General features: G+C 43.2%; 1 protein-coding gene across 2 annotated transcripts in view; it reads left to right on the top strand.

Annotated features, from left to right (window-relative positions):
- The window catches only part of PGM1 (phosphoglucomutase 1), a 61,716-nt gene extending 34,378 nt beyond the window's left edge, over positions 1 to 27,338 (top strand). For both annotated transcript variants that reach the window (XM_045547844.1, XM_045547845.1), the window contains exons 4-11: positions 38 to 163; positions 3,044 to 3,234; positions 4,558 to 4,712; positions 7,768 to 7,883; positions 17,087 to 17,222; positions 20,207 to 20,390; positions 23,090 to 23,224; positions 26,695 to 27,338. In XM_045547844.1, the coding sequence (XP_045403800.1) occupies positions 38 to 163; positions 3,044 to 3,234; positions 4,558 to 4,712; positions 7,768 to 7,883; positions 17,087 to 17,222; positions 20,207 to 20,390; positions 23,090 to 23,224; positions 26,695 to 26,784 (1,133 nt within the window). In that variant the 3' untranslated portion in view covers positions 26,785 to 27,338. The remainder of the gene's footprint in view (positions 1 to 37; positions 164 to 3,043; positions 3,235 to 4,557; positions 4,713 to 7,767; positions 7,884 to 17,086; positions 17,223 to 20,206; positions 20,391 to 23,089; positions 23,225 to 26,694) is intronic.
- The last annotated feature ends 568 nt before the right edge of the window (positions 27,339 to 27,906 follow it).

Genomic DNA, 27,906 nt, shown 5'->3' with positions numbered 1-27,906 from the left:
TAATCCTTCCATCTCTTAACGTTGCTTGTTCTCACAGTGGAAATTGTGGATTCGGTGGAAGCTTATGCTGCGATGCTGAGAAACATCTTTGATTTCAATGCACTGAAAGAACTACTTTCTGGTCCAAACCGGCTAAAGATCCGTATAGATGCCATGCATGGAGGTATGGAGTCATTTCTCTAAGATTCCCCTCTCTCAAAGATGGGAAGTTGCTCTCTACTATGTGTATCATGATGCTTTAACAAGCCTCTTCTCAAGTCTCTCTCTGACAGTTTTTAAACAGAGTTATTTTGCAACCTTTTCCAAGCAGTATTCACACAGATAAAAATCTAATTGTATGCAGCAAAAATAGTAGTGCCATTCCTCATGGTAAGCTAGCGTGAAGGTCAGTGTTTCCACATTAAGCATCAGGTTTTGAGTAACATGCAACTGTTGCTGTGGGCTCTCCCTCCCCCTCGGAAGATACCGCTCATTCTTCTGCACACCCCTGTGTATTTCTGAGGGAGAAATGTATTTGCTAAATGTGGTAAACATGCCCCTGAGCCCTGAACCCCAACTCACCTGCCCTTACTTGCTCTTTTTCTTAGAAGAGGGAAAAAGCAAGCTGAGGACTAAATTCAGGAATGACAGGATGTGTATATCCTTCTCTTCCTCCTCTGTGGGTTGGGTGGTCAGATCAATAGAGACGGCAGCCATCATTGTGAACCAGGGCCATGGAATTTTCTCACATGTAGGAATAGGAGAATTCCTGAGCACTTAGATTGTCCATATCTGTAGTCCCCAACCCCCGGGCCACAACCCGTACCGGGTCCATGGCCTGTTAGGAACCCGGCCATACAGCAGGAGGTAAGCAGTGGATGAGTAGAGTGAAGCTTCATCTGCATTTATAGCGGCTCCCCATCACTCGCTTTGCTGCGTAAGCTCTGCCTCCTGTCTGATCAGCGGCGGCCTTAAATTCTCATGGGAGCACAAACCCTACTGTAAACTGTGCATGCGAGGGATCTAGGTTGTGTGCTCCTTATGAGAATCTAGTGCCTGATGATCTGAGGTGGAGCTGAGGCAGTGATGCTAGTGCTGGAGAGTGGCTGCAAATACAGGTTATCATTAGCAGAGAGGTTTGACTACACAATAAATGTAATGTGCTTGAATCATCCCAAAACCATTCTCCCACCACCCTGGTCTGTGGAAAAATCATCTTCCATGAAACCTGTCCCTGGTGCCAAAAAGGTTGGGAACTGCGGGTCTATATGTTTTGTAATAATTTTAGAATGTTAGATCCTTTGAGTGGCAGGGATTCTCCCTGGTGTGGTAATCCACAGGCAGGTCTGCCTGGCTGGGGAAGACTTTCTGCCTAGTGCTTGGACCTTTTCAGTGATGCTGTTTGGGGCCTCCTCTTACACTGCAAACCATGGTTAGAAAATATTTTCCTGGTGGGCTGAAATTTTCCATCCCTGGAACTTCTCCTCTGGGATGCTGGCTGGCCCTCTGGAGTCCCACAGAACGTGTCTACTTCCTTATTCAGACAAAGCTATCCTGTCATTTTAAGCCAGTCAACAGACATGTATTGAGAACCTGCTACATGTATGCTTGGGGACGAGGCAGGGAGTTGGCAGATGGCTTCCTTCTAAGAGTTTGGGGAACGTTTGGGGACATGAGGTAGGTAAAAAACTAACCACTACCAGGCCAACAAAATGAGAATTAGAATCCCAAGTATTGTCTTTGGGGTTAGAAAAAGGCATAGTTTGACTAGGGGTATCAAGAAAGGTTTCCTCAAAGAAGTGGCAGTTCTTCATAACACTCAGCTTTTAGGAAAAAAAGATCTAGGGTGATAGAAATCAAGCAATAGTTCTTCCCAGCAGAGTCGATGGCTGTCACAAAGATGTGAAGGTTTAAAAATAGAAGCCAGATTAAGAAAATGAGGCGAAGCCTGGGCTGGCTAGAGAATGGGGCTTGTGGGGGGATATTGGGTAAGAGAAGCTGGTCAGGAAATAGAATTCTTTTTTCCAGATCTTTCGGTTGTTCCTCTAATGCCTCCATTTCCGTATCCTTCACAGCCCTGGCTGCCTTGACCTCATTCTGTAGAGTGTCAATAACCTGCTTAACATGTGGCCCCTAGTAGGAGACACTCTGCCCTGTTCTGACCTCTGGCATGTATTGTGCTGGGGTTAGTACCTTCCTTGATGAAAACTCATCCTCAGCATCTTAGAGATGCATGTTCTTGGTATACAAAATGTCATTGTAAACATACGTGACTGGTTCCTCCTGTCACTTGTTGTTGTTATTGGTTTTTGTTTGTTTGTACGTTTTGACCAGTTTTTCAGAAAGCTTGACATCGTAGAAAGATGGGAACTCTGAATCCCCAACCCCACTCCTACTAGCTGTGTAAGTTTGGGCAAATTTCTTACCTCAGAACATCAGTTTTCTTATCTATAAATTGGAGGTTATAATCATAATGTAAACATTTGTAACATACGTGCCAGGTACTGTTGTCAGTGCTTCCTATCTATTAACTCATTTAATCCTCACATCAACCGTGTTAGGTGGTTACTGTTATGATCCTCATTTTGCAGATGGGAGAGACTGAGGCACAGAGGGATTAAATAACTTTCCCAAAATTGCACAGCCAGTCATTGGCAGAGGTGGGATTTGAACCCGAGACATTGTGAATCCAGGGTCTAGGCTCTTAAGCACTGAGCTGTCCCACCTTGTGGGTTCTTCTGAAGGACCGAATGAGGAAATGGTTGAGAAGTGCCTGGCACAGGTGTGCAGTAGGGGCTTCGTGACGGTTAGTTCCTTCCCTTCCCTCTCTTCCCTCTCGAATGGCCCCACCTTCTCAACCTAATCTCTCATTGTTCCCTTTTATAGGAACTTCTTCCCCAGTCAGACTTACTCCTCATAGTCCCTGAATACAGTTCGTACGTTCTCATTGTTGCTCATGCCTTTCCTCTCCCCGGAATGCATCCACCTCACCCCCCACCCTCACGTACTTTAAGAAGTTTTATTTTCCGATTCCCCACATACTTTTACTTTGTGCTTTCCGTAGTTGTGGGACCATATGTGAAGAAGATCCTCTGTGAAGAACTCGGCGCCCCTGCAAACTCAGCAGTTAACTGCGTTCCTCTGGAGGACTTTGGAGGCCACCACCCTGACCCCAACCTCACCTACGCAGCCGACCTGGTGGAGACCATGAAGTCAGGAGAGCATGATTTTGGGGCTGCCTTCGATGGAGACGGGGTGGGTAGAAGTGCATTTAAGTGAACTCTGATGCAGGCCAGGCCTGATCTTGCGATGGGGAAAAAGGGGAGCTGCTTCCACCAGGCTCTGGGAGCGACTGTCAAGGGTCTCTCATTGTATCTGAGGTCAGAACTAAATTACTAAAAGACCGTCTTGAACAGAAATAAGAGTCACTGAAATGTGACCCACGTAACCCATGTGTTTAATTTCAAATATCCATATTTGCTAAGAGTGGCAGGTTCCAGGTGTGCTATAATGACTGCTCTTTCCTGAGCTGGTTGGGTTCTACATACCTGCCCTAAAGAAGGTTTCTGCTCTCAACCGGCAACCGGCTACTTATTTAATCTCTGGAAAAGGTTTTGGTCTTATAGTGTACCCATTCATTCACATTAGCTGAATGTTGAAACTATAATTTTATATTCTATAAGAAGATGATATTGAGAGAATTAACATTTTATTCCTTCTCTACAATTAAAATGTTTGTAAATAAGCTGTTTTATTTACATCGGTGACTCTGTAACAGACAATGAAGAGATGTGTCTCAGATTGTCTCCCTGGCGTCTCACAGGTAGTAGGCGCTGTACACGTTTACTTAGTTGAAAAAATATTTTTCTTGTTGCTATTGTTCTTTACCATCAGCTAGAATCCACTATTTCCCGAAGAATCATTTTTCCCTTATCAAAATTTTGGGAAATTAAAGGGATCCCTAGCAGACATTATTTCACAACGCATCTTTGTGATATGGTACATGTTGGCAGGTTTTTCCCTCCATATTCCCAGTTACTTGAGTGCGACTGTGCACCAGGCACCAAGGAACCAGTGAGAGTGGCAGCATATTTGCTGGGTCCAGTACCCAATGGAGAGGCCAGGATTTAGAAGCCTTTCCTTGAAGAAGTCTGCCTTTGTTCTTCAAAAGGATGCCTGGTAGACCTACCGAACTGTGTAAACAGCCAAGAACTGTGTAAACAGCGAACGTTTCCTCTCTCATTGTGTTCTCCCCTCCCCTGGGAGAGAGGTGATTGGTTCCAGAGTTTGGAAAAGGTCTAGGAGGTTAACGTTAGCTGGCCTCTGGAGGGAGAACAGAGTATTCGGCTCAAAAGGAGTTTGTATTTGCACTTTAATTGAAAACAGTTTTAACTCTTTGGCCCAACGGCACTGTATAAACCCATTAAAAATAAAATCCAGTGTTTAAAACTCAGTATAAGTAAATGTATCAATTTTCAATTTTATAGTTTTAAGTTTTATAAAACCCCCATGGAAGATAGTTTGATTTCTTGTAGTCTGATTAAAAGGTCTTCCTTTGAATCTTCTTTCCCCCCACAGGATCGAAACATGATTCTGGGCAAGCACGGGTTCTTCGTGAACCCTTCAGACTCTGTGGCTGTCATTGCTGCCAACATCTTCAGCATTCCGTACTTCCAGCAAACCGGGGTCCGCGGCTTTGCACGCAGCATGCCCACGAGTGGCGCCCTGGACCGGTAGGTCTCTCCACTTCCTTGGCCCTCCTGTCTTGGATTGTCCTGGTCCTCACTGTGCCCTTCACTGTGCCCGGTGCACTCGTCCTTCCCTTCCAGCGTAGGTGTCCGGTGCACAGTGTGTGCTAACTAAGTGCTTCTTATATGAGGGAATGGGTGGGGTTTTTTCTGGATTAGATGCCCCACTCTAAGCTCCCTCAGCACCCTGGACTTCCTCCCTCCTGGCACTTACCACACTGTGTTCTCATAGCCTGTGTGCTTGACTGGCTCCCTGCTGGGCTGTGTACTTCGGCAGAGAGAGGATTGTGTTCTTCACCATCCTAGACTCTGCTCAACCCTGGTGTGCCTGGCACACAGCAGGACAAACGCGTATACACACACACAAACACATCATTTTTTAAACAATGAATGAATGAATAAATGTTAATGAATAAATGAATGGATAGCACTTACACTGTACTCAAGACATCTTTCTAGAAGATCACTTTTCTTTAGCAGTATGCACAGAGTTTGGGTGAAAGAGCAGATTGAAGTAATTTTGGAGTTTCAACAGAATTGGATCACCCATGTACACACAAGCACAGTGAATGTTCATTTATGCAAAATCTAAAACAGAAAGTTCAAATAGGTAAAAAAAATTACATTCAGTTTTTATGAGCTAGAAACCAGTGACAATAAACAGTTGATATCTCAGATTTTCTTGTTTGTGTATTTGTCTATTTATAATGTATCACTTCATTGTACAAAGGCTTTAAGGTGGCTTATGAGATAACATCTAAAAACTTGAAAAATAAAAATAATAAGTAACAAATGAGGACTAGGGGAAATATTAATTAGAACATGCCAGATGCCCAGGAAACGTTTGCTAAATGAAAGGTAAAGAAAGAATGAGTTAGGCTGGACACGGTGGCTCACGCCTATAATCCTAGCACTCTGGGAGGCCGAGGTGGGAAGATTGTTTCAGGTCAGGGGCTCAAGACCAGCTTAAGCAAGAGCGAGACCCCTGTCTCTACTAAAAATAGAAAAATTAGCCAGGCATTGTGGCATGCACCTGTAGTCCCAGCTACTTGGAAGGCTGAAGCAGGAGGATCACTTGAGCCCAGGAGTTTGAGGTTGCTGTGAGCAGGCTGATGCCATGGCACTCTAGCCTGGGCAACAGAGCAAGACTCTGTCTCAAAAGAAGAAAAAAAAAAAAGAATGAATTAATAAGTAAAAGGTCAAGGCCAGGGAAGAAAATACACTCATGTATCTAGCCTCTTATAGGGATAGCTAATTATTTATTGAACATTACCTTGTCCTAGACACTAAATCTTTTATGTGTTTTAAGTCATTTAATTCTCAGACCAACCTCATGAGGTAAATGCTGTATATAACCCCATTTTATTTTAATTAATTAGTTATGTTAGTTAATTTAGTTAGTTATTTGGAGACAGGGTCTCACTCTGTTGCCTAGGCTGGAGTGCAGTGGCATCATCATAGCTCATGGCAACCTCAAACTCCTGGGCTCGAGTGATCCTCTTGCCTCAGCCTCCCGAATAGCTGGGACTACAGGTGTGCACCACCACACCCAGCTAATTTTTCTGGTTTTTTTGTAGAGACAGGATCTTGCTCTTCCTCACTCTGATCTCGAACTCCTGGCCTCAAGTGATCCTCCGGCCTTGGCAACCCCATTTTACTGGTGGGAAAACAAAAGGACCTAGGTCCTAGGACCAAGGTCACCCAGCTAATAAATGGCTGAGTCAGAATTTGAACCCAGAGCCTTTGCTCCCTGTGTGGGGCCATGCAGTAGTTTCCTGCCGGAGGGGAGCTGGTCGCAGAATCAGTGCTGACTTTGCTTCAGCTAACAAGAAAGTAATGACTAATATCTGTATGGTGGTTCATAGTTTATATAGTGTTTTTATATTCACCATCTAAATCCTCACAGCAATCCTCATTTTAAGGAGGAGGAAACTGAAAGTCAGAGAAGTTAACACTCTTGTCCGAGACCCCACAGCCAAGTTAGAGCTAGAATTCAAACCCACTGTTTCTGCCTCCAGCTCCTACATCTGAAGCTATGAGCTGGTTTGTGGCCCTGCTATCATCCATTAAACCCATCAGGTCCTGGAATGCCTTCTGTGTCGTCCAGGAACAGATTAATTCCAACTTTTGGAAAACATGATAATCCATATATAGAAATTCATCTGAAATACCTCATTATCCAGGTAAAAGTTTATTGTACTTTCATGGTTTTCAAAATTATAGATTTGATTTTCCTCATATATTAGGAAACCCTGACCTCGCTTCGCTAGGAATAAGGCAAGCATTCTGGAAGCAAATCTCACTAAAACAGTGAATGAAAACTATCAGATAACTTTTCCTGTTCAAAAGGAAAGGAATTTCTTTGAAAAGTCACTCAAAAGTTTGAAAGTCTAAAGATGTCTAGGGAGAAGTAAAAGATGTATCAGAAGGGAAAGGGGACCACCCAGCAGTGTGGGTGAAGTGGGTGCAACAGGAGACCCCACTGGTCCTCTCCCTGCAGGGCCTTCTGATGAGATGAAGACCATTGGCTGGGCAGTTGAACACCGGGTGGTCAGTCATCCTGGCTGAGTGACGTTGGTCTGATCACATGACATTCTGAGCCCTGTTTCCTTCTCTCTAAAGTGCTGACCTCCCAAACCCAGTATTTCATGATTCCGTGATTATAAGTACATCAAAACATCATTCCTTTGTTCATTATAGAATGGTTATAGATGCAGTCTATGTCCAAAACACATGGTTTTAAATAGCCTACAAAACAGCCCTGCAGATTTTACTACCGTTGTTTCTTCTAAAATATTAAACTCAGTGTTTTGAATTAATTCTTTCTTCTTCCTCTTCTTCCCCCTCCTCTGAATCCACATATAATAGCCCATTGTGCACAAGTTTTCTCTTATGATTTTCCACCAATCTTAGAATTATGTATACCTCTGAGCAATGCTAAATGGGACCCTTGATCACAATAACAGTTGCTCTTTTCCATCCTCACATGGCTACGCTAACAGTCCTGCTGTGATGTAACTTTGATTTCATGCCTTTGAAGGGTGGCTAATGCTACAAAGATCGCTTTGTATGAGACCCCAACTGGCTGGAAGTTTTTTGGGAATTTGATGGATGCAAGTAAACTGTCCCTTTGTGGGGAGGAGAGCTTCGGGACTGGTAAGTCACACTCCTGTGCTAGCATTTTCCTCCCTGTAACTGCTACTTCCAGTGAAAACTTAGACTGCTAAGGTAGCACTGAAATAGCAACAGTAGCTGATGTGTCCTAAATCAAGACACAATTTATTTATAACAACTCTGATGAAGTGTACACATTTGAAAAGCAGCAAGCGCATTCAGCCAGGAGGGCTAATTTTACTTTGAGAGGATCACATCTACGGAGACAGGAAGTTTGGGGGCCTCCCTGGCGGCATGGTCATTGAGTCTGTGGGGATTAAACAGAGTGATAAACATATTTTTCTTCCCTCAGTGGTCAAGGAAACCTTTATAAATGTTTTCATTTCTGGGAAGAAATAGGATGGAGGTAGCATGTTTTTCATTTTTGTGTAAGAGGAGGTTTCAACATGGTATTAAATCTTTCTCTTTCATAGACCCAGTTTTTCTATACAAGTTATGATTTATCAAGGTTAAATGAAGGAAGACCATGAGGATGGAACTAGGTTGCTAGGTGATCAAGAAATTAAAACTACATCCTTGTGCATGAGGGTGTATGTGTAATTGCAGTACAGTATACTGGGGGGATCACCCAAGACCCTTAGACCTCACTCTCCTTCCTCCTCTCTGCGTGTCCAAATACTGACCTGAACTCCGACCTTCTTCGTGACCCTCCCTATGACCTCATTCTACCTACATCAGTCTCTCTTGTCTAAACATCTGTTCAGGTATGTGGCTCTATCCCATGTCTTGGTCTCCAGCCAGATTGCAAGGTGCTTAAGTGGCCATATTGCTTCTCCTCCTGTTCTCTCTACCCAATATTTTGGAGTAAAAGGACTGATCTTCTTGACCCTTTAGTACTCTGCTGTCACCCTTTAGCAAAGAAAAGAAGATAAAAACCAAGCATTCTATCAGCCTTGCATTGAGTTGCAGTTCATGCCAGGTTAAACAACAGAATACTGACTTCGTTTCCCTTCCTAAAGGTTGGAGGCAGGGTGGGTAGAATGAGTTAGTAAATTTGAGGCACATATTTACACAGTTCTAAGTAATTTAATATCCTTGAGAGAGTGGTAGTACTCTTTGGCAATAAATTGACTTGCTAAAATTAGAAGGTTTTAAGAAGGATGGATGAGTCTTGGGGTTGAACAGTGTCCACAACGAAGGCTAGATCACTTCCCAAAGTTCTGGGTCTTTAATCAGAGATTACAAGGCCACTGTTTAGTCCTTTCCTACTTCATATGATGTAGATGGTGTCACGTTAGTCCGAGGGATACTACATGAATGAGGGGGTCTTCTCCCATGAAGTTCCCCACCCCCCAGTGTCATCTAGTCCAGGCTTAGTATCAGTCATTCTTCTTTACAGATGAAGATGTCTTTGAAGGCAGGCACTGCGTCAAAACCTTTGGTTTCCTGCCCTGCTCTTATGTCCCTATATCAGTGCTGAGCCTGGTGAAAAGAGAAAAGTCTTGAATCGGGTTTCCCAGAGTGTGTGGTATGTGGAAGTTACTAGTTCCAGGAGAGGGTTCTGGGAGTTCACGAAGATTGGGAAACTTGGAATATGCCTCTCTATCTCGGGTATTCACAATGATAGTAGCATTTGAAGGTTCCAAAACATTCTACTCTAAGGAATACTGTCAGTAAAGTTTTGCCCAAGCATAGTTAACCACAATATCTTTTTTTTTTTTTAATAGTACATACAGTAACATCTTGTCCCACAGACCCCTGTGGGAGCACTGAGTAGAAGGGATCAGAGCCCCAGAGCCAAGCAGGAGTCCCTGGTGCTGACTGGCTGGGAACAGGCCTGGTGACAGGCTGGCACAGGCTGCTCCTCTCTTACTGACAGGCCTTCAGATATAATACTAGAAGCAGCTCTCAGGTCCGTCCTTTTCCAGGCCACCCATCCTTGGTTCTTCCAGTCGCTCCTCATTTCACGTTTATAGAGCCAGCACCAGCCTCTAGATGCTTCCAGGTTCACCAGTGCCCCTCTTGCCAGGTGGTGCCTAGAACTGAGCCCAAATCATCCAGGCTCGGCCTGGCAAGTGAAGAGTAGGGTGGGATGAGTATTTGTAGTGATCTGGGCACAGTACTTTGTATAACTTTCACTATGTTAGCTTTTAGGAAGTTTCATAATACTATTTATGTAAGGCTGGGATAATTAAACCCTTAAAGTTTTTGCCTGGAAGCATTTGCCAAGTCCCCCACGTTATATTTGTGGAATTGATTTCTTTGAACCAAAGAATTAGACTTTAGACTATTCATTGCTAACATTTGCTCTTATTTACTAACCCATTCAACAAACACCTAGTGCCAACCATGGTTTTATCTTCCCTTTGATATATTTTATATCCAAAGAGAGAATGTGTCATGAGAATAATCCACAAGTTCTTTCTGTCTCTGAAAGAAAGAAAATTGTTGTGTGATATTTCTGAGAGAAACATTTTAAAAAACCAGGCTGCATAGCCATGGGTCTCCACCATTGTGAACAAGTGCAGCTGAACTTACTTAACTGAACTACTGCTCTCCTTATTTAGAAAGGAGTTAATTTCCACCTACCCTGTCCCTCACTAGTGAATGTTTACAACAGTTCCTTTAGAGAGTTCTCAGGGTGGATGTTAGTGATTCTGTGAGCTTTGAAATATTTGCATTCTATAGCTTAATTGAGTGCAGGGCACTTTATTTCTGTATTTTTCCAGGCAATAGTAGAGGCAATTTCTCAAGAAAGCCTCCTTGACCTTTCAGAGTGGGTCAAATCCCCTGATACTGGCTTACAAGGAAGCACAGACCTCTCTTTTATGGCATTTGTTGCAGTTGTGATTTTATAATCATTTATAATTATTTGATTAATGTCTGTTGGCTGCACTATACTGTAAGGTCCATGAGGACAGATTGTATCCCGAGAGCCTCCCATAGAGCCCAGCATAGAATAGGTGCTCAGTAAACGTTTGTTGAATGAATGAAAGACACTATTCACTTGGCACCTTCCATTTAGACAAACAGAATCCTGCTGTTGGAAAGAACTTTAAAAGTCACGTGATGTAATTTCCTATATGATGCTGCAACCATAAGTGACCGGTCAGTGCTTTGCTGCTTAAACACCCACCTCAGTGGAGAATCCACACCTCACCTCTTGCAGCAGCCTGGGACTCTTGTGAGAACTCAGTATTATTCCCACTTCTCAGTCCAGGGTTGGGGACCCCAAGGTCTTCGTGAGAAGAAACGAGCTTCTACAAAAGTTAATTGCAAAGAGGTGCAAAAAGGAGTCAGACTTCAGAAGAACTGGCTCACCAAGTAAAAAAGCACTTGAAGAATAAGCCCATAATATTACCAAGTAAGGCCAGACGCAGTGGCTCACGCCTATAATCCTAGCACTCTGGGAGGCTGGGGCGGGCGGATTGTTTGAGCTCAGTTCGAGACCAGCCTGAGCAAGAGCGAGACCCCGTCTTTACTAAAAATAGAAAGAAATTATATGGACAGCTAAAAATATATAGAAAAATTAGCCAGGCATGGTGGCACATGCCTGTAGTCCCACCTACTTGGGAGGCTGAGGCAGGAGGATCGCTTGAGCCCAGGAGTTTGAGGTTGCTGTGAGCTAGGCTGACGCCGCAGCACTCTAGCCCAGGCAAAAGAGTGAGACTCTGTCTCAAACAACAACAAAAAAAAATATATTACCAAGTATACATTAGTCTGTTCATGGTGGAGATACAGCAACTTTCATACCTGATTATCATAACCACAGAGGCTAGAACATTTCTTCAGATGTCAGCATTACACACACAAGGGATAAATGTGTTTTTCGTTAGGAAGTCAGAAATGGGGACCAGAACTAGCCAGGAGGAATCTGTTGTTTTGGTTGCTCTCATGGTGCAAAGCTGTTTTTTCCTCCTAACTGTGGATAATGAGGTACATATTTATACACAATGACAGAGGACAAAGTGTCAGTTCTATCTCACCTTGGACTTGTCAGGACATTGAAAGTAAAGTCACTGAATAATACAGACTGTCATTGCTTTTGAAACTCTTCGTCAGGAAAATAGGGGGCTTGGGAAAGAGGGGAAGGAAGCCAGGTTGAAGATGAACCTGGTATCACTTGGAGATATGCCAGTAAATTATGGTCTGGTCAGGTCCAGAGGTGAGCAATATGTTTTCCCTGTCCCATCTTTAAAAGTTTCTAGTGATAGCATATCATATAAGAGTGCTAACTTGAAGATATACAGCATTTATGCTTTGCAGATTTCTTTTAATCGTAATTTCTTATGAAAAGTCCTTCATATTTGTACTTCTTTGCATCCATTTGATCCTCAAATGTTTGTTGAACTTTGACTGTATCCTGGATGCTGATTTAGGCTCTGGAGACACGGTAGCAAGCACAACCTCCTCATGGAACGCTCCATGAGTTTCCATCTGGGGAAGGAGGTCAGACCCTGGCCAGGTAATTACAAATGTGCAAAGTGATAGAAGGTGAAGCGTGGGGTAGTTCGAGAGCTTTACACTCAGGGTGCCTAACCTGGTTCTGAGGCAGAAGGAAGCAGATTTTCTATCTCGTTCTCTGCCCATTCTAACTTGCATAGCTCTTGAGTCCATTTCCCTGCAGGTAAAGCCGCCAGGGGAAGGTTGCAACATCCCATGTCTAGGGATATCCCAGACAGAATACCCCAGTAGAACTAGGCTTGTGCCCTAATTATAACTAACTCCATTGAACTGTTACCTGCATGTCTGTCTCCCTCACCTGTCTGTGCTCATCTGTGAGGGTAGGGGATGTGTCTTATGCATTTTGGTGTTCTCTCATGTGCTTGGAACATGCAGACAATGATTCACATTTGTTGAAAATAAAGTGAAGTTTGTGTGAGGACACAGTTCCTGCCTGTCAGGCACTTACTACCTCCCTCCAAAAGCACCTCACGGAGAGGGAACAGAGTTCTAGGGGCAGTCACGAGGCAGCGCAGGAGTCACTGCTCAGTGGAGAGTCTGGGACTTCTGGGGACAGCCCCCTGGGGGCTGGAGTGGTCTGGAAAAGGCTTCCTGAGGAGCTGGCCTTCCTTGCCGAGTGAAGTTATTTGTGCAGTGGAAGGCCAGGAGGACAGGACTCTGCGGAGCCTCCTGTCCAGTCAGCCGGGGCCTGGGCTTTCTTTGGGCAAACCCTTACTGAGAGCTGACTGTGGGTCAGCCCCTGGGGTGGCGTGGGTACAACTCATAGTGTAGGGTGGGGTGTGACCAAGGGAAGGGTAGAAGCACAGAGCAGGGCAAGGAGGGCATGCTGGATAAGGGTGAAGATGAAAGTAATTGCAAGAGATGCCAGCCAGGGCGATGGGGGTGTGTGAGGTGGGACCCCCCAGGCAGAGGGAGCAGTCTGTTCTGGGGGCTGCAGGAGAGAGAGAAATGACAGAGACAGCCAGCCAGACACTGGTACTTTCAGAGAACTCCATGTAGCTGTTTTTCAGCTGCCACATCCCCATCCTCAGACCCGTGGCCTGGCAGGGGCAGAAACCAGGCAGCTCCTGAAATGCCCACACTGGTAAGTGTGATCCCTCAACCGTTAGCTCTTGGCTCTCTCAGCAAGGGTTGACATTTTTCTTGGCTGAGACCCAGAGTATGCCCTGACCGAGCCGAGTTTTCGCTTATCACAAGGTGCTGATTAGGCCAAAGCAAAGTGACAGGTGTTGGAAGATGCTGAAAGGGCAGAATTCCCGTGCATGCACTCGGTCCCCGAGCCAAGCAAGTGTAAGGAGACCCAGTGCAAAGCCCACCCCTGCCCTGCGTCAGTCGGGGCTAGCCAAGGTGCGCTCGCGGTGTTTTCCCTTCTCACGTTAAGCGAGCTCGGCTTCTTTTGCTTTTTAACAATTAAAACATAGAAGTAATTCATATTCATCATAGAAATAATTGCAAGCTGTATCCTGCTGTCATGAATTCCCATATATTGGAGAATTAAATAAGAAAGGAAGAAAAAGCTCTGTAATCCCAGTGCCCAGAGGAAAGAGCATATTGGGTTATATTCTTCCATTTTCTTCCCTAACATGTACAGCTAAGGAGCATTATTTTTGAAAGCTTTATAAGCTCAGTGGAAAAGAGTTTTCTGTAAAATATGCTTTTTGTTTTTCCCTTTATCCATAATGGCATCTTGCATTTATATAGTGCTTAACAGTTTATAAAATATCCCTACTTGCTTTATCATAGTGATTTCTCACAGTTGGGTAAAAGAGGTTAGCATTATCTCCATTTTACAGTTGAATAAACTGAGGCTCAGAAAAATTAAGTAACTTGTCCAAATTCAAGCAGCTTGTAAGTAACAGAGCCTCAAATTCAGGCTTTCTGATTGCTAAGTTAGCAAGCATTTCCTAATAAGCCACAACTGGACAAGTTGGTAGCTTTAGAAACACGTACACACTCCAGTGCCTTTTTTCACTGGAAATATGCCGTTATTCATCAGACTGCGGAAGAAAATGAAATTTACCCAGCCTTCTTGAGTATCAATCAAATCACCTAGAGTTTGATACATCCAAGGTGATTTAGTGAGATTAATCAAAACATCCAAAGGGACTGAGGGTCATACAAGTGGAACAGGTCTAGGATATCTGTTTATGTTACCCAGGATAGATACTTCATTTCTAATATTACATGTATGATTTAGTTATCTCCAAGTAACTTGGTCAGAGTTGGGTCAGACTTTTAGATTTTATTTTCATTTCCATATAAAAGAAAAAAACAAGTTCTTCATTTAGAGCAGAAAAAGCACAAAGGAATATTGCCTCCTATGCATTCAGTCTTGCCAAAAAAGAAAGAAAAAAGAAAAAAGTTCAAGGAAAAAAAAAAAGGAAGGAAAAAAACTGGAGCATGGACAAATAATTCTGGGCCGTATACTGCTGTCATGAATTCCCAATATATTAGGGAAGCTGCCAGAATCTCGCTTCTCAGGATGAACTGTTGCCAAAACATATCATTTACAAAAGCTATAAGAAGCAGAGAGCTAACTTTTTCTTCCTTAAAATAGCAGTAACGGCAAATAAAAGCCTATAGATAATAAAATTAGGTAAACATTTCTAAAATTTGTTATATAAAGCACTAAAAATATTGCCTACTATTTCTAGTTTTGCCAGCATCCAGATTTTAAGGACTGTTTCTTCTAAAAGTGGTATCCCATTGAAGAGAAAAACGTTTTGAAAGAAAAAGTTGTATGTTTTTATGAACCCAAAATAGAAAGAGAAAGTGTCGGAGTAGGTTCATTAGTTGACTTACTCATTCATGCATTCTTCATAATTAGTTGTTTACCATATTTCTGTGCTATGCTAGTCACCAGACTTGGATATAAGGATAAGGAAGAGATGCCTCCAAAAGGTGCATGGGTAGTAGAGAGAAAGACCCTAACAGGGGGATGGCTCCACCCCAGATGTTTTGTGCGGTTGCTGTAGGAAAAGAGAAAGGAGCTCCTAACTGCCGAGGAAAGCAAGGAGCTAGTCTCAAAGAGGAGAGGACATTTGAGTTGGGTGTGAAAAGATGAAGAAGGGAAGGAAAAAACTTAGCACATGCCTCCTACATAGCCAGCATTGTGCTAGATTTTCTGACAATTCCAAGACAAGTAAGAAGCAGTGGGAACCAGGGCAGCAGGCATATAAAGAATTCAAGTTATGACAATATGCAAAGCATGATTATAGAAGGATTGTATAGAGTCCTATTCAGAAATCAGAAAATAGGGCTCAATATAGTCTGCTTTTTTTCCCAATAAGGAGTTTAAAGGCAAAAAGTGGGAGTTCTATTCCAGGCTCTTGGAAAAGGGTCTCCATGCATATAAGCATATCGGAAGGAACCAATTTTTAAATTTTGGTGAAGATTTTAGCCCGGACCTTAGCAGGAGGTCATAGTTTGTTTAACCAATCCTAGTTGGTTAAATAACAATGCCTTTGGATTGGAGTTGCTGGATCCATGAGTAGGTGCGTTTTTAAAGCTTTGACACTTTTTGCCAAATTGCTTTCCAGAAGTGTGCCCATGTACACTCCCACCAGCATTATGTTGGAATACAGTTTCCCTTATACCTCCCTGATACTGGGTGTTCTAATTATTAAATCCCTGGCCATATCTGTCAAGCGAGTAGCAGTTTCTTCATTGTGATTTTAACTTTAATTTCTCTTAAAAATAATGCCAACTTTTTATTATGTTAGTTGGTTAACTATTTTTTTTTGGCAAATTGCCTATTTGTATCCTTGGCCTGTCTTTCTACTGAGGTTTTGCTCTTTTCTTAGTACATAAGAATTTTTTCCATGTTGAATATATTAAACATCTACCTTACAGTTGTAAATGTGTTTATTTTTAAAAGTTTTTCAATAGGCTTTTAATTTTATCTATGGTAGTTTTGCTGTATAGATATGCTAATTTTTAAGTAGACAAATGCATCAATTGTTTTCCTTTATGAATACTATATTTACATGTATTTATCACCCTAAGAGAGATATATACATACACACACACACACACACACACATATGTATCATCTAGTATTTAAAGGTTTTTAGTTTTTCCATTTGAATTTTTAATTCAACTGAAATTCTTTTTTTTTTTATTTTTTTTTTTATATTTCAGCATATTAAGGGGGTACAAATGTTTAGGTTACATATATTGCCTTTGCCCTGCCCGAGTCAAAGCTTCTAGCATGTCCATCTCCCAGATGGTGTGTACCACATTTATTAGGTGTGAAATTCTTTTTTAATGGTGTTTTTCCCCAATTGTTTAGCCAGTTATCCAAACACCATTTAAAAATTAATCCATTCTTTTTACACAACCGTGAAGTGACACCTTTATCACACACTAAGCCTCATATATGCTTGGGTCTCTTTCTAGATGTTCTCTTTTGTTCCATTAAGCTACCAGACTACTTTAATTATTGACATTTTATACCGGTCATGTTCTTCTGCTGTTTGTTTATTTAAGATTTATTTTGATTTTTTTCTTCACGTTAATACTTTATAATTGATACATCAAGTTCCACCTTATTATCTCACTGACATTTTTATTGATATTTGCCTTAAATTCCTAACTTGCTTTGGGAAGCATCAACTTCTTTTCAATATTGTGTTGCTTCCTTCAATAAGTGATTCTTTCACTCAAGTCCTCAGTTGAGTTTTCTGACTTTTCCAGTGGCATCTGCGTGCTTGCTGTTGAGTTTATTCTCAAGTATTTGGAGAAATCCCATTTCTCACAGCAGCCGGCTCTCCCCTCCCCAGGTTCTGACCACATCCGTGAGAAGGATGGACTGTGGGCCGTCCTCGCCTGGCTCTCCATCCTGGCCACCCGCAAGCAGAGTGTGGAGGACATCCTCAAAGATCACTGGCAAAAGTATGGCCGGAATTTCTTCACCAGGTAAGCCCCAGCCTGCCCGGCTATGAGGTAGTGTGGGGAATTCGGGAGAGAGATTTCTCGTGCATACACAGCCTCTCTTGTCCTAAGTGATAATAAAACCCTAGTTCATCCAGCCTCTATCAAGTGGAGTTTTTTAAAATAATTTAGTCAGGGTCAAAATGAAGCCAACTTTTATGTCATCCATGAAGAATTAGGCCTAAAAATTTAGCTAACATTATCAAAAGAATAAATGTTTTATAAGCATTTTTAAATGTACCCATGGGGTGGACATGATCCTAACATTGGATTTAGATTCAGAGAAGTGGATTAGAATTTTATTTCTTCCCCTTACTTGACTGGGGAGTCATTTAACCTCTCTCTGTCCTCAGTTTTCTCATTTGTGGAAATGGGAATGAGAGTCTAGCTATTGAGAGGACTAAATGAAATATGAAATCATATTTCCTAATTTCTTAAATTATGGAAATAATTATGCTTAGTCCAAATCAACTTTACTGATTCATTAAAATAGGGCCCCAAAGGCTGTATGTTTGTCACTACTTCATTAATTGATTCAGGAAATATTACTGTATACCTGCTTCCTGCTGGGTACTGGGGCTTCAGCAGTGAACAAAGTACTCAGAACACTTAATAATAATTCTTTACCATCCATGTTTCTATTTTTAAAAAGCATTAAAAATTTGTTGACAGTAGTGCTTTTCACTAAGTCCAATTCACCTTTCTCCCAGTAAGTGTAAAAATCTAACAAAATTTTTCCTGGACCTCAATATTCCAATTATGGAAAGGAAATATTATAAAAAGAATATTAGCTAAATTGTTTGCCTATAAGAAATGAATGGGTGTAATTTCTCTGGACCTTTTACAGTTGCCATTTCTATAAAATGGATGTGTTAGACTTACAGAATTTACTTTTTTTTTTTTGTTTTTGAGACAGGGTCTCTCTCTGTCACCCAGGCTAGAGTGCAGTGGCATCATCATAGCTCACTGCAACCTCAAACTCCTGGGCTAAAGCAATTCTCCTGCCTCAACCTCCCAAAGTGTTGGGATTACAGGCATGAGTCACCGCACCTGGCTAGACTAGAGAATTTTAAAAATATATTCCAGGTTTTATAGTCCATGATCTCTGGATAGTCAAGAAAGAATCCAACCTTGAACAACGTGGGCTCTTCAGTCACAATCCTTTTATTAACTTTGGACAAATTCATTGATCTCCTCCTCCCTCAAGTTATTCTTTTGTGGAAGGCATAAGTAATAACTGCCAGCTGGTACCACACAGTAGCCCTGGGACCCAAGGCAAGAATCTCTACTATCTAACAGAAAAACCTAGGAATTCAGAATCACAGTCATGAACTCTCTAGAGTGTCATAAAAACAGGACCATGTCTGGTTTTGTGCCCCAAACACCTAAGTCATTGTAGATTTTGTGCCGCAAACACCTAAGTCATTGTAGAAACTGCATAATTATGTTTTGAATAGATAAATGAATGAGTTAACAGATGAACAGTAGTAGCCAGAGTGGAATTAGGAATAAGGTTAAGGAGGGGTTGTTCAGAGAAAGGGTCACTCTTGAATAAGTTGAACAACTCCATATAAAAACTATTTTAACATTTTTATTAATTATCAAATAACCAAGTATTACAAATCAAGTCATTAGAATCTGCATTTATGATGAGTTATGGCTCCATTGTACTCTCCATTTATTGCAGAAAAGTGCTAGGCACTTTTGCATGCCTTGTCTAAGGTCAGCCTCAAGATAGTTACTGATAAGGCAGCTGAGATTCTGAGAGATGGGACAACAGGCCTATAGTCACACAATTAATAACCATAACTCATAGCTCATTCTGTCTGAATGCAAAGCCCAGACTCTTTGCATTACACCCCTCTGTGCCTAGGATTTATAAAACATTGCCCTGGAATACTCAAAGGTCACAGATATAAAGCACAAACACCTGGTTGTAATTTCTTGCTGTTTATCATTTTAACTGGGGGAAAGAGCTGACTTCAAGATTAAGGGGACTATTTTGTTCTTGATTCATAGAATCTTGGAGCCAGACTAGGTTGGCCTTAATTCCCCAGTAGTTCTCATGTCTCGGAGGTGTCGTCTTGCACGTATCATATTTGTTTCACTATTGCAAATAAATATAGACTCTGCTCTCTTGAGCCTCTAAAAAATAACTTTCTCAAGAGGGTGTGTGCCACTAGGTCAAGAAAAGCCACCTGTAAGCATCTTTAACATCATTAAGAAAGAAGTCAAGGAGAATTCTTGAAAGAAAAATAATTGTCATAGAATTTCATTTGTGATGCACTTTTTTTTTTTCCCTTGGCCCTTTTGCCTACACACCGGGCCACCTCTGTCAGGAGGAATCCACAGCACTTTGGACCAGAATGCATGCTCCCTGAAAGAAGGGAGGCGGCTCAGATGTAGAGTTCGTGTTTGGCTTCTTCATCTGGCCAGTGAAAACCTGGCTTTGCTTTAGGAATCTCCTGTGGAGACTGGAACTCTCCTTAGTCAAACTTTTAGCAGCCTCTGGCAGGCCCCAGACTGGGAGCAGTCCCAGCATTCACCCCAAAGAAGCTCACGGAATTTGGGAGAGAAGGGCCTCAGTTAGGTGCTCCTTTATGTAGAGTTCTCTAGAGATAACGTTGCTTTTGATTCTACCTCCTCAGGATGTTGTGATTAAATGTTAGATAGTATCTCTGAAAAGCCTTTGAAGCATCTTAGAGCTTTATTCTGTAGAAATGCCAAGATAAGTGTTTCCTGCTTATTCAGAAGCTCATAACCCTTCCCTGAAATCCTCCAAGCCCTTCCTTTCATCCCTGGCCTGCTCCGTCCTCAGTGACTGACAGGCCCATATTTTTTTGCCAGCTTCTTCTGAAGTTAGATGGTTTTGGGGGAAGGCCAAAGAAACGATGAAGAAAGTGCTGATTGATATACCTGGGTATGATCTGAAGTTAGCCCGTGGGCCTCAACTCCGTGACTTCTTCCAGGTATGATTACGAGGAGGTGGACGCGGAGAGTGCAAACAAAATGATGAAGGATTTGGAGGCTCTGATGTTTGATCGCTCCTTTGTGGGGAAACAGTTCTCAGTGAGTGACAAAGTATACACTGTGGAGAAGGCTGACAACTTTGAGTACAGCGATCCGGTGGATGGAAGCATTTCAAGAAATCAGGTAGGAACAGATTTAAGTGTATTTGGGAGAGAGGCCTCAGAGCTCATCTCTGAAGTCTTGAGCGAATAAGGCAAAAGGCCTGTTGGTCGTTTTTCCTCTGCTGCCCTGTTTGTTGAGGGTAGCTGTTCCCAACTGGTTTTACGCTGAGGTACCTGTGACTCTCACATGTACTCATTGGACAGTGGTTTGTGCCCTGGTTCTATCAACCCCCCATGCCCTTATCCTGGGAATCTTAGCCTAGACTCCATGTGCTTTTCGCACCCTCTGCAATTATTGTATGCAAGATGATGTGTTGCGTGTGTGCAGACAGGAGCCCCAGAATCTAACAAGGGTGGGGAACTGTGGCCTTAGATAGCCACTCCTCTCTTTTCTCTCAAGAGATTATAGCAGCACGATAGTGGGAGAGTGGCGTTATCATGTACATTTTTTTCTTATGTTCTGATTTCTAAAGAAAGAAGAGAAAAACACAGGGTGTCCCAAAAGTCACCATACATGGGGAAAATGGGAAATTGTAGCTAAATGTACCCTTATTTATAAAATATTCATTACAAAATTTTATAAAATTTTTCCTTTGTATGGAGACTTTTGAGACACCTGTATATGAGGCATTCCCAGACTTAGAAATGCTAGCTGTTATCATCCACGGCACCTCACCTGCAGCCCACCTGACGCAGCAGTGTGTCCTGAGACACCGGCTCTTGCAGACCCTCCAAGCAGGACCCAGTGGCCAGTCTCCTGCTCATCCCTGGCGACTCACACTGGGGTCCAAGTGCAGTCCAACCCACCCTCTTCTCTGTTGTCCTCCCCTGCCCTTCCCTGGCAGTGGCCAATCTCCTGCTCCAGTTGAGAACCTGGACCATCTCTAGGTGTAGACGGAATTGTCAGGGTTTCCCTTACTGTGTGCCGGGTACCTAATGCTGTAGCCTAAGTCGGGCCTTCTCCCAGCTTCTCATGAACACTCAGGGACCCAGGGGCCTCTCACCTCTGGTTCTGTTGCTAGATGTTGTCACAGAATGGACTCATCTTTGGTAGTTTAGAAACAGAGATAGTGAAGAGTGGGATGAAGATTCTGTTATAGCTTCCAAGTTTGTTTTTTCCTGGTAGACCCAGATTTTTGGCCTGGTCCTTCTCAAGGCACCCGACAGGGTTGGGAAGAGGTGGGCTGTGTGATTTGTTGAAAGTTTCTCTCGCAGAATGGGTTGTGAACGGGTGGGTGGAGCCTGGCCACAGCACCCCCCAGTGCCTGGAGTCTCCTGTCCCCAAACCTAGCAGGGGTGGTTTATCATCCTTGTGCCTGTCCGCCATCTGTGAGGACTTTGGGTCCAGTATGGAATATTGTAGAGTATGTCTGAGCTAGTTAGAACAAGGGAGGTCTGGGGGAGGACAGGGGTGTAGCAAAGGAGAGGCTGGGGCTGAGGGATGGCAGAGTGGAGCCGAAGTTTGCATGGTTAAGCCTTCAGGGAGAAGGAAAGTTCAGGAACACCCAGCCCCAACTCCACAAGCCTCCAGCCCCTGCTAGGAGGGAGCAGGGGCAGAGATGCCTGTGGGAGGTGGCGGCAAAGGATGGGGCTGCTCTCCGTGTGCTGGAAAGAAGGCAGCTGCCCCACTTTCTGTCACCAGAAAACCTGAGCAGTTAGATGGACAGCCAGGTGGGAAGGAAAATGTTCCCAAACAGATATAGCATCTGGAATCTAGTGAAAAGAATTTAGAAGCTTCAAGTTGAAGCTGTGGGGGAAGGAGACCAACCCTGGTATGTTTCTAGAAAGCAAGAAATGGTAAGTGGAAGTGAACTATATCCTCTCCCTGGTGACCAGCCGGGGCATGTGCGCTGTGAGCTGTCCTCACTAATGAGCACTAATGATTATCACAATAAACACTGGACAGACAGAGTAGTGTCTTTCCTCTGGTCAGTCTTTGGCATCACACAAAGTTCTTCTTTTTGCGGAAGATGGATAGACTCATAAAGACTGAAGGGTCTTCGGGCAACTGTCTGGCCCAGCCTTCTTCCCTCAGGTTGGGGAATATCTACCCAAGAGTCTCCAACCTTTCTTCCAAAGTAAGAAGGTGACTAAGGACCAAAGATACTGCCAGGGCGGGGCAGGGCAGGGCAACAGAGAGAAGGGTGGGTTGACACGGCACTTGGATCCCACTGTGAGTCGTCAGGGATGAGGTCTGCAAGAGCCGGTCTCTGCCATTCGGGGCCTCCGGCCTCCTGTTCTCTTTTCCAGGCTCTCTACCAGGGTTTTGTAAAGAGTCTTTCCCCTTGCCTGCCTGAAACCTCTTCTGCTCTGGTTTCAGCCCCTTCTGTCCATGTTTCCCTGCTGATCTGGGGGTGGAATTTCTGTATCTAGTGGCTTTCCTTACTTATTAAGCTTCAAACTAGAATGGTTAGTTCATAAATCACAGGGAAGCCGGGAGGGGAGGGAAGCCCTCATGTCATCCGGCATCACAGAAATCAGGTCTCCCCACACCCCTAGAAATGCTCCTCCTACCTTGGCCAAGCCCCCATGGTCCAGATGCAGAGAGGCTGACAGAAGGCTGACTTATGAGGCTCAATTGCTGCCATTTATCAAGGACCTAATCCTCCAATTGATCAAGTATGGATGAAATTAGCTCCCCAGTGGACCCCTCATAATTTGCCAGCCTTCAATCTCCCTTCCAGCATGTGGGGGAAAGAATTCTCTGCTTATCCTTTCCAGGGCTTGCGGCTCATTTTTGCAGATGGTTCTCGCATCATCTTCCGACTGAGTGGCACCGGGAGCGCGGGGGCCACCGTTCGCCTGTACATCGATAGCTATGAGAAGGACCTTGCCAAGATCAACCAGGACCCCCAGGTAATGCCCAAGCCCCGTGCCCTGGTTAGTTCTTCTGTTTGAAGGAATGATAGTGGTTCCACTGAGCCTGTGTTGTCAGTACCCATTTATCAGATGAGCCAACAGGGTACCAGCTGCGCTCTTTCCTCCATATCTCTTTCAGTATGTCATTGACTATTTTCCCAGCTCTGTTCTAAGCCCCTTGCATGAATATAATCATTTAATTCTCAAATGAGGTAGGCTCTATTATTCTCCCTATTACAGATAAGGAAACTGAGGCACAGAAAGGTTAAGCAACAGTTAGTGGATGGCCGATTCAGGATAACTACTCTTTAAATCAGCCCCTCATCTGGTGTTCTGGTCTGATCACCTGCTCAGGTGGAATACAAACTGGTTCTAGATTTGGTGGGGACGGGGAGAGGCAGTTTCATGTGTCTTCACAGAAAAGTCTGCAGACTTGCAGACTCGTAGGTTGGGTTCCCCAGACACCCACAAAGAGCCTCCAGAAGTATGTCAGTGAGGAGAGGGACTCTGGAGCCTTGGATGGGCAGAAAACTTGGAGGACAACCACCAAAAGGGAGGAGCCAAGGGGAGGCAGTGACCTTCAGGACAAAGCTTCCCCAAGTGGGGTCCTTACAATACTCGTCTTGACGGAAGCTCCCAAGCAGAGCTCCATAGCCAGAAAGAGTTGAGGAAGTGTTGTGGCACATTAGCTCCTGCCAGGTGATTCATAACACACACTGCACCTTAAAGCCTCCAAGAAAACTTGCAGGAAAGACACCCATTTAAATAACTTTTGCCAAAGAACCTGAATAGACATTTCTCCAAAGAAGAAAGACAAATGGCCAAGAGGTATATGACAGGGTGCACACCATCACTAATCATCAGGGAAATGCAAATGAAAACCATAATGAGATACTACCTCATACCTGGTAGGGTGGTTATTATCAAAAAGATGAAAGATAACAAGTGTTGGCAAGGGTGTGGAGAAAAGGAAACCCTTGTACACTGTTGGTGGGAATGTAAATTGGTGTAGCCATTTTGGAAAATAGTATGGAGGTTTCTCAAAAAATTAAAAATAGGACTACCATATGATCCAGCCATCCCTCTTCTGGGTATTATATCCATAGGAACTGAAATCAGTATCTCGTAGAAATACCTGTACTACCACATTCATTGCGGCACTATTCACAATAGCCAAGATAGGGTACCAACCTAAAAGAAATTGTGGTATATATATATAGAGAGAGAGAGGGAGAGAGAGAGAGAGAGAGAGAGAGAGAGAGAGAGAGAGAGAGAGAAATCTGTGTATCTCACAATGCAAAATTATTCTGCCTTTAAAGAAAGAAAGGAAATCCTGTCATTTGCAACAACATAGATGAACCTGGAGGACATTATGCTAAGTGAAATAAGCCAGACACAGAAAGATAAATACTGCATGATCTCACATATGTGGAATCTAAAAAAAGTTGAACTCATAGGAACAGAGTAGAAGGGTAGTTACCAGGGGCTGGTGGGGGCGGGAAATGCGGAGATGTTGGTCAAAGGGTACAAAATTTCACTTACGTAGGATGAAGAAGTTCTAGATGTACAACATGGTGGCTATAATTAATAACACTGCATTGTAGACTTGAAATTTGCTGAGAGAGCAGATCTTAAGTGTTCCTAGTACTGCCGCCACAACAAAAAAGTTAACTATGTGATGAGATTCATGTTATGTTAATTAGCTTATCTGCAATAATTAGTTCATTAAACATATGTATATCAAAACAGCATATTATATACCTTAAATATAAACAATTTTTATAAAAAATTAAAATAAAAGTAAAATAAAGTTGATAGCCATGTTTATTTTTCCACAAAGCCTTTTTTCTTCTAACATCTAATTAAAATCCTGTGAAAATTATTTGGGACCCCCTGGCATAATGGTTTTGAGCATAGGTTTTGGAGTGAGAGAGATCTTGTTTTAAATTCTGTTCCTGCCACTTAATAACTGTGTGTCGCTGGGTAAGTCATTTCAATTTTATGAGTCTTGGTTTCCTTGTCTGTCAAATGGCAGAATAATACCTACTTCATAAAGTTGTTGTAGGGATTTAGGGAGACAATAATGCAAAATGCTTAAATACTGTGGCTGGCACATAGGATTAACTTTTGAGAATAAGCAGCTCTTATAGTTCTTTTTTTAAAAAAATTCTAAAAAACATGTAACATAAAACTTACCATCATAACCATTTTTAAGTGTTATATATATTCACATTGTTGTCCAAATTTTTTTTTTTTCAAAACTAAAACTCTATACCCATTGAATAGCAACTCCCCATTTCCCCCTCTCCTCAGCCCCTGGTACTACATTCCACTTCCTGTGTCTACGAGTTTGACCACTCTAGGTAGCTCATCTGAATGGTATAGTTGATTTTATTACAAAAAGGGGGCGGTGAGAGAACACAGCACTTCTACAGTTTTTCCAGTATCCAGGCTCCAGTTTCCATCATCGCCAGAACCCTCTTGTGCTGAGGGCACCCCTCAAACGTAACCAAAGGCGATGAGGTCTGCATTGTAGACACTTAGAATAACAGAGCAAGAGGAAAGGAAGAAGGAAAGTGTGTTGTCTTTTTATCCTCAAGATAAATGCCGGCACATGGTAGATACAAAGAACGAACTAAAGGTGCTGCTTCTGCGCCACAGTGCTGGGGGGTGGCTTGGCACTGAAGGGGGCTGCCATCCAGCGGACAGACCCCGTCCCCTATCTGTAGGTGCTGGGCCACAGCCTCAGCCCCTCCTGGGGACTGTCCAAGCCCTAAGGGGAATGTAGAGTCTATTCACCTCATCCAGGAATAACGCATAAGAGAAAGCACCAGCTGGCAGTAGAAAATGTACTATCCTGGCTCTGCCATTGAGTCATTTGGTCAAATCACTTCACCTCTTTGGGTATCAATTTTCTTATCTGTAAAATGGACAGTTCAACTAGACAAGTAGGGTTTTTTTTAATATTAAAAATATTTATTTAAGCAGGAGAATTCTTGTCTTTTTGTTAAGTGAGAGGTAGATGTTGGGGGGGAATTGTCACGTTTTGAAAGATCTCCTCAGGTATAGTGTGGCAACCAACCGGAGGATGCAAACGTGGGTGTGGAGGCCCAGGTGAGAGAGGGAGCACTGGCTCAGCAGGGGTCGTGGCAGTGGGATGGAGGGAAACGGGCCGGTGGGAGACATTTAGAAGGGAAAAGGCACTTAGGCTTGCCGATGGATTGGACACGGGGCATGTGCAGAGGAAGACGTCGAAAACGACTCAGTTCACTGTATAGGAAAGACTGTGCAATTGATTCACTAAAAAAGAGAAACTGCTGGAACTAAGGAGACAGAACATATGTTTGTTTTCAGGTTTGTAGACTGAGGAGACCTGGGAGTAGGCAGCCAGACGCATGGGGCTGGAGCTAAGGATTTGTGTTTAGAGAAAGTGATGGAAAATGTGCTTGTCTTTGTGTCCCCCTCAGGTCATGCTGGCCCCTCTTATTTCCATTGCTCTGAAAGTATCCCAACTCCAGGAAAGGACGGGCCGCACTGCACCCACCGTCATCACCTAGGAAGACAGGCCAGCCGCAGTACGTCTCTCCACCCCAGGACCCATCCGAGTCATCTGATCGAAGCTTGGACAGAAACACAGTGTGTTTGCCAGGCTTTTTAGGATTTGATTTTTCCACTAACCCGTTGTTGACAAATGGTGCATTTGTAAGACACTGCTAATTGAGATGCCCTTGGGAAAGACAGGAAGAGGAGCCGGGGGCTTATGCTAATGTCAGTTCCTTTCCTTGCCCTTCTGCACTGCTGCTGTGTGGGTGTTTGTCTCCTTAGCATCGGGCGCTGTTTACACTACAATGGAAGGCGGACGGGCGAGGCCGCTTTTCATCCTTAGGTTGTGCCAGTGGAATGACAGTGCAGATTCCTTTCTTCTTGGCAAATCTCCACCCCCCATCTACTGTTTACATGTAACCCAACAAAATGCAATTTCTGGTGCCTTCTGTCCAATTAGTTCTTTCCTCAGAGTGAGACGTACTTGTCTACGGATTTCTGTCTCGTTTGGCAGCATAGTCCCATTCATACAGATATTTTGGGATATTAAAGCAAAATAAGATAATTATTGCATGTGGTCTTTTTTTTTTTCTTAACTACAAGGTGGTTTTTTTTTTTTTTTAAGTTTCAGAAAGAAAACTTTTTTTTTTTGAGAAGGGGAGTATTATATTTTGTTTTGATGTCCTAGCCAGAAAACAAAATAGTATCTCGGCTAGGTTGAAAATCCTTAGACTCAAGAACTGTAATTTTAAATCTTAGCAGGGTCAGCTGTGCTCTGATCCTTCCAAGGTAGATAAGTTAAGCTTGCTGTGGTTAACTTGGAGCAAGGGAAAGGAAGATGATTTTCGGGAGATCTTACATAGCAAAGCATTGCCATGTGCCTTTCAATGCAGAGGTGCCTTGATGCCTACGGAAGGAACGGAGGCAGAACTCTCAGAATCCTGGATGGAGCAGGATTACTGGCATTTGGCTGGAAATCTGAGCCCACTGGCATCTCGTTGGTCTCAGAACACTTATATTCAATCCACAAGTGTAACATTGTAGTTAAAAGCATCAACTTGGGAGCCAACAGACCCCAGTCTGAATCTCATTTAAGACCTTGAGTGACCTTTGAATATCATTCCCCTCATCTTTAA

This window comes from Lemur catta, chromosome 3 (assembly GCF_020740605.2).
Source record: "Lemur catta isolate mLemCat1 chromosome 3, mLemCat1.pri, whole genome shotgun sequence".
In the NCBI taxonomy this organism is placed as follows: domain Eukaryota; kingdom Metazoa; phylum Chordata; class Mammalia; order Primates; family Lemuridae; genus Lemur; species Lemur catta.
Note: the sequence above shows the minus strand (reverse complement) of the source record. Positions and strands in the feature narration are given on the sequence as shown.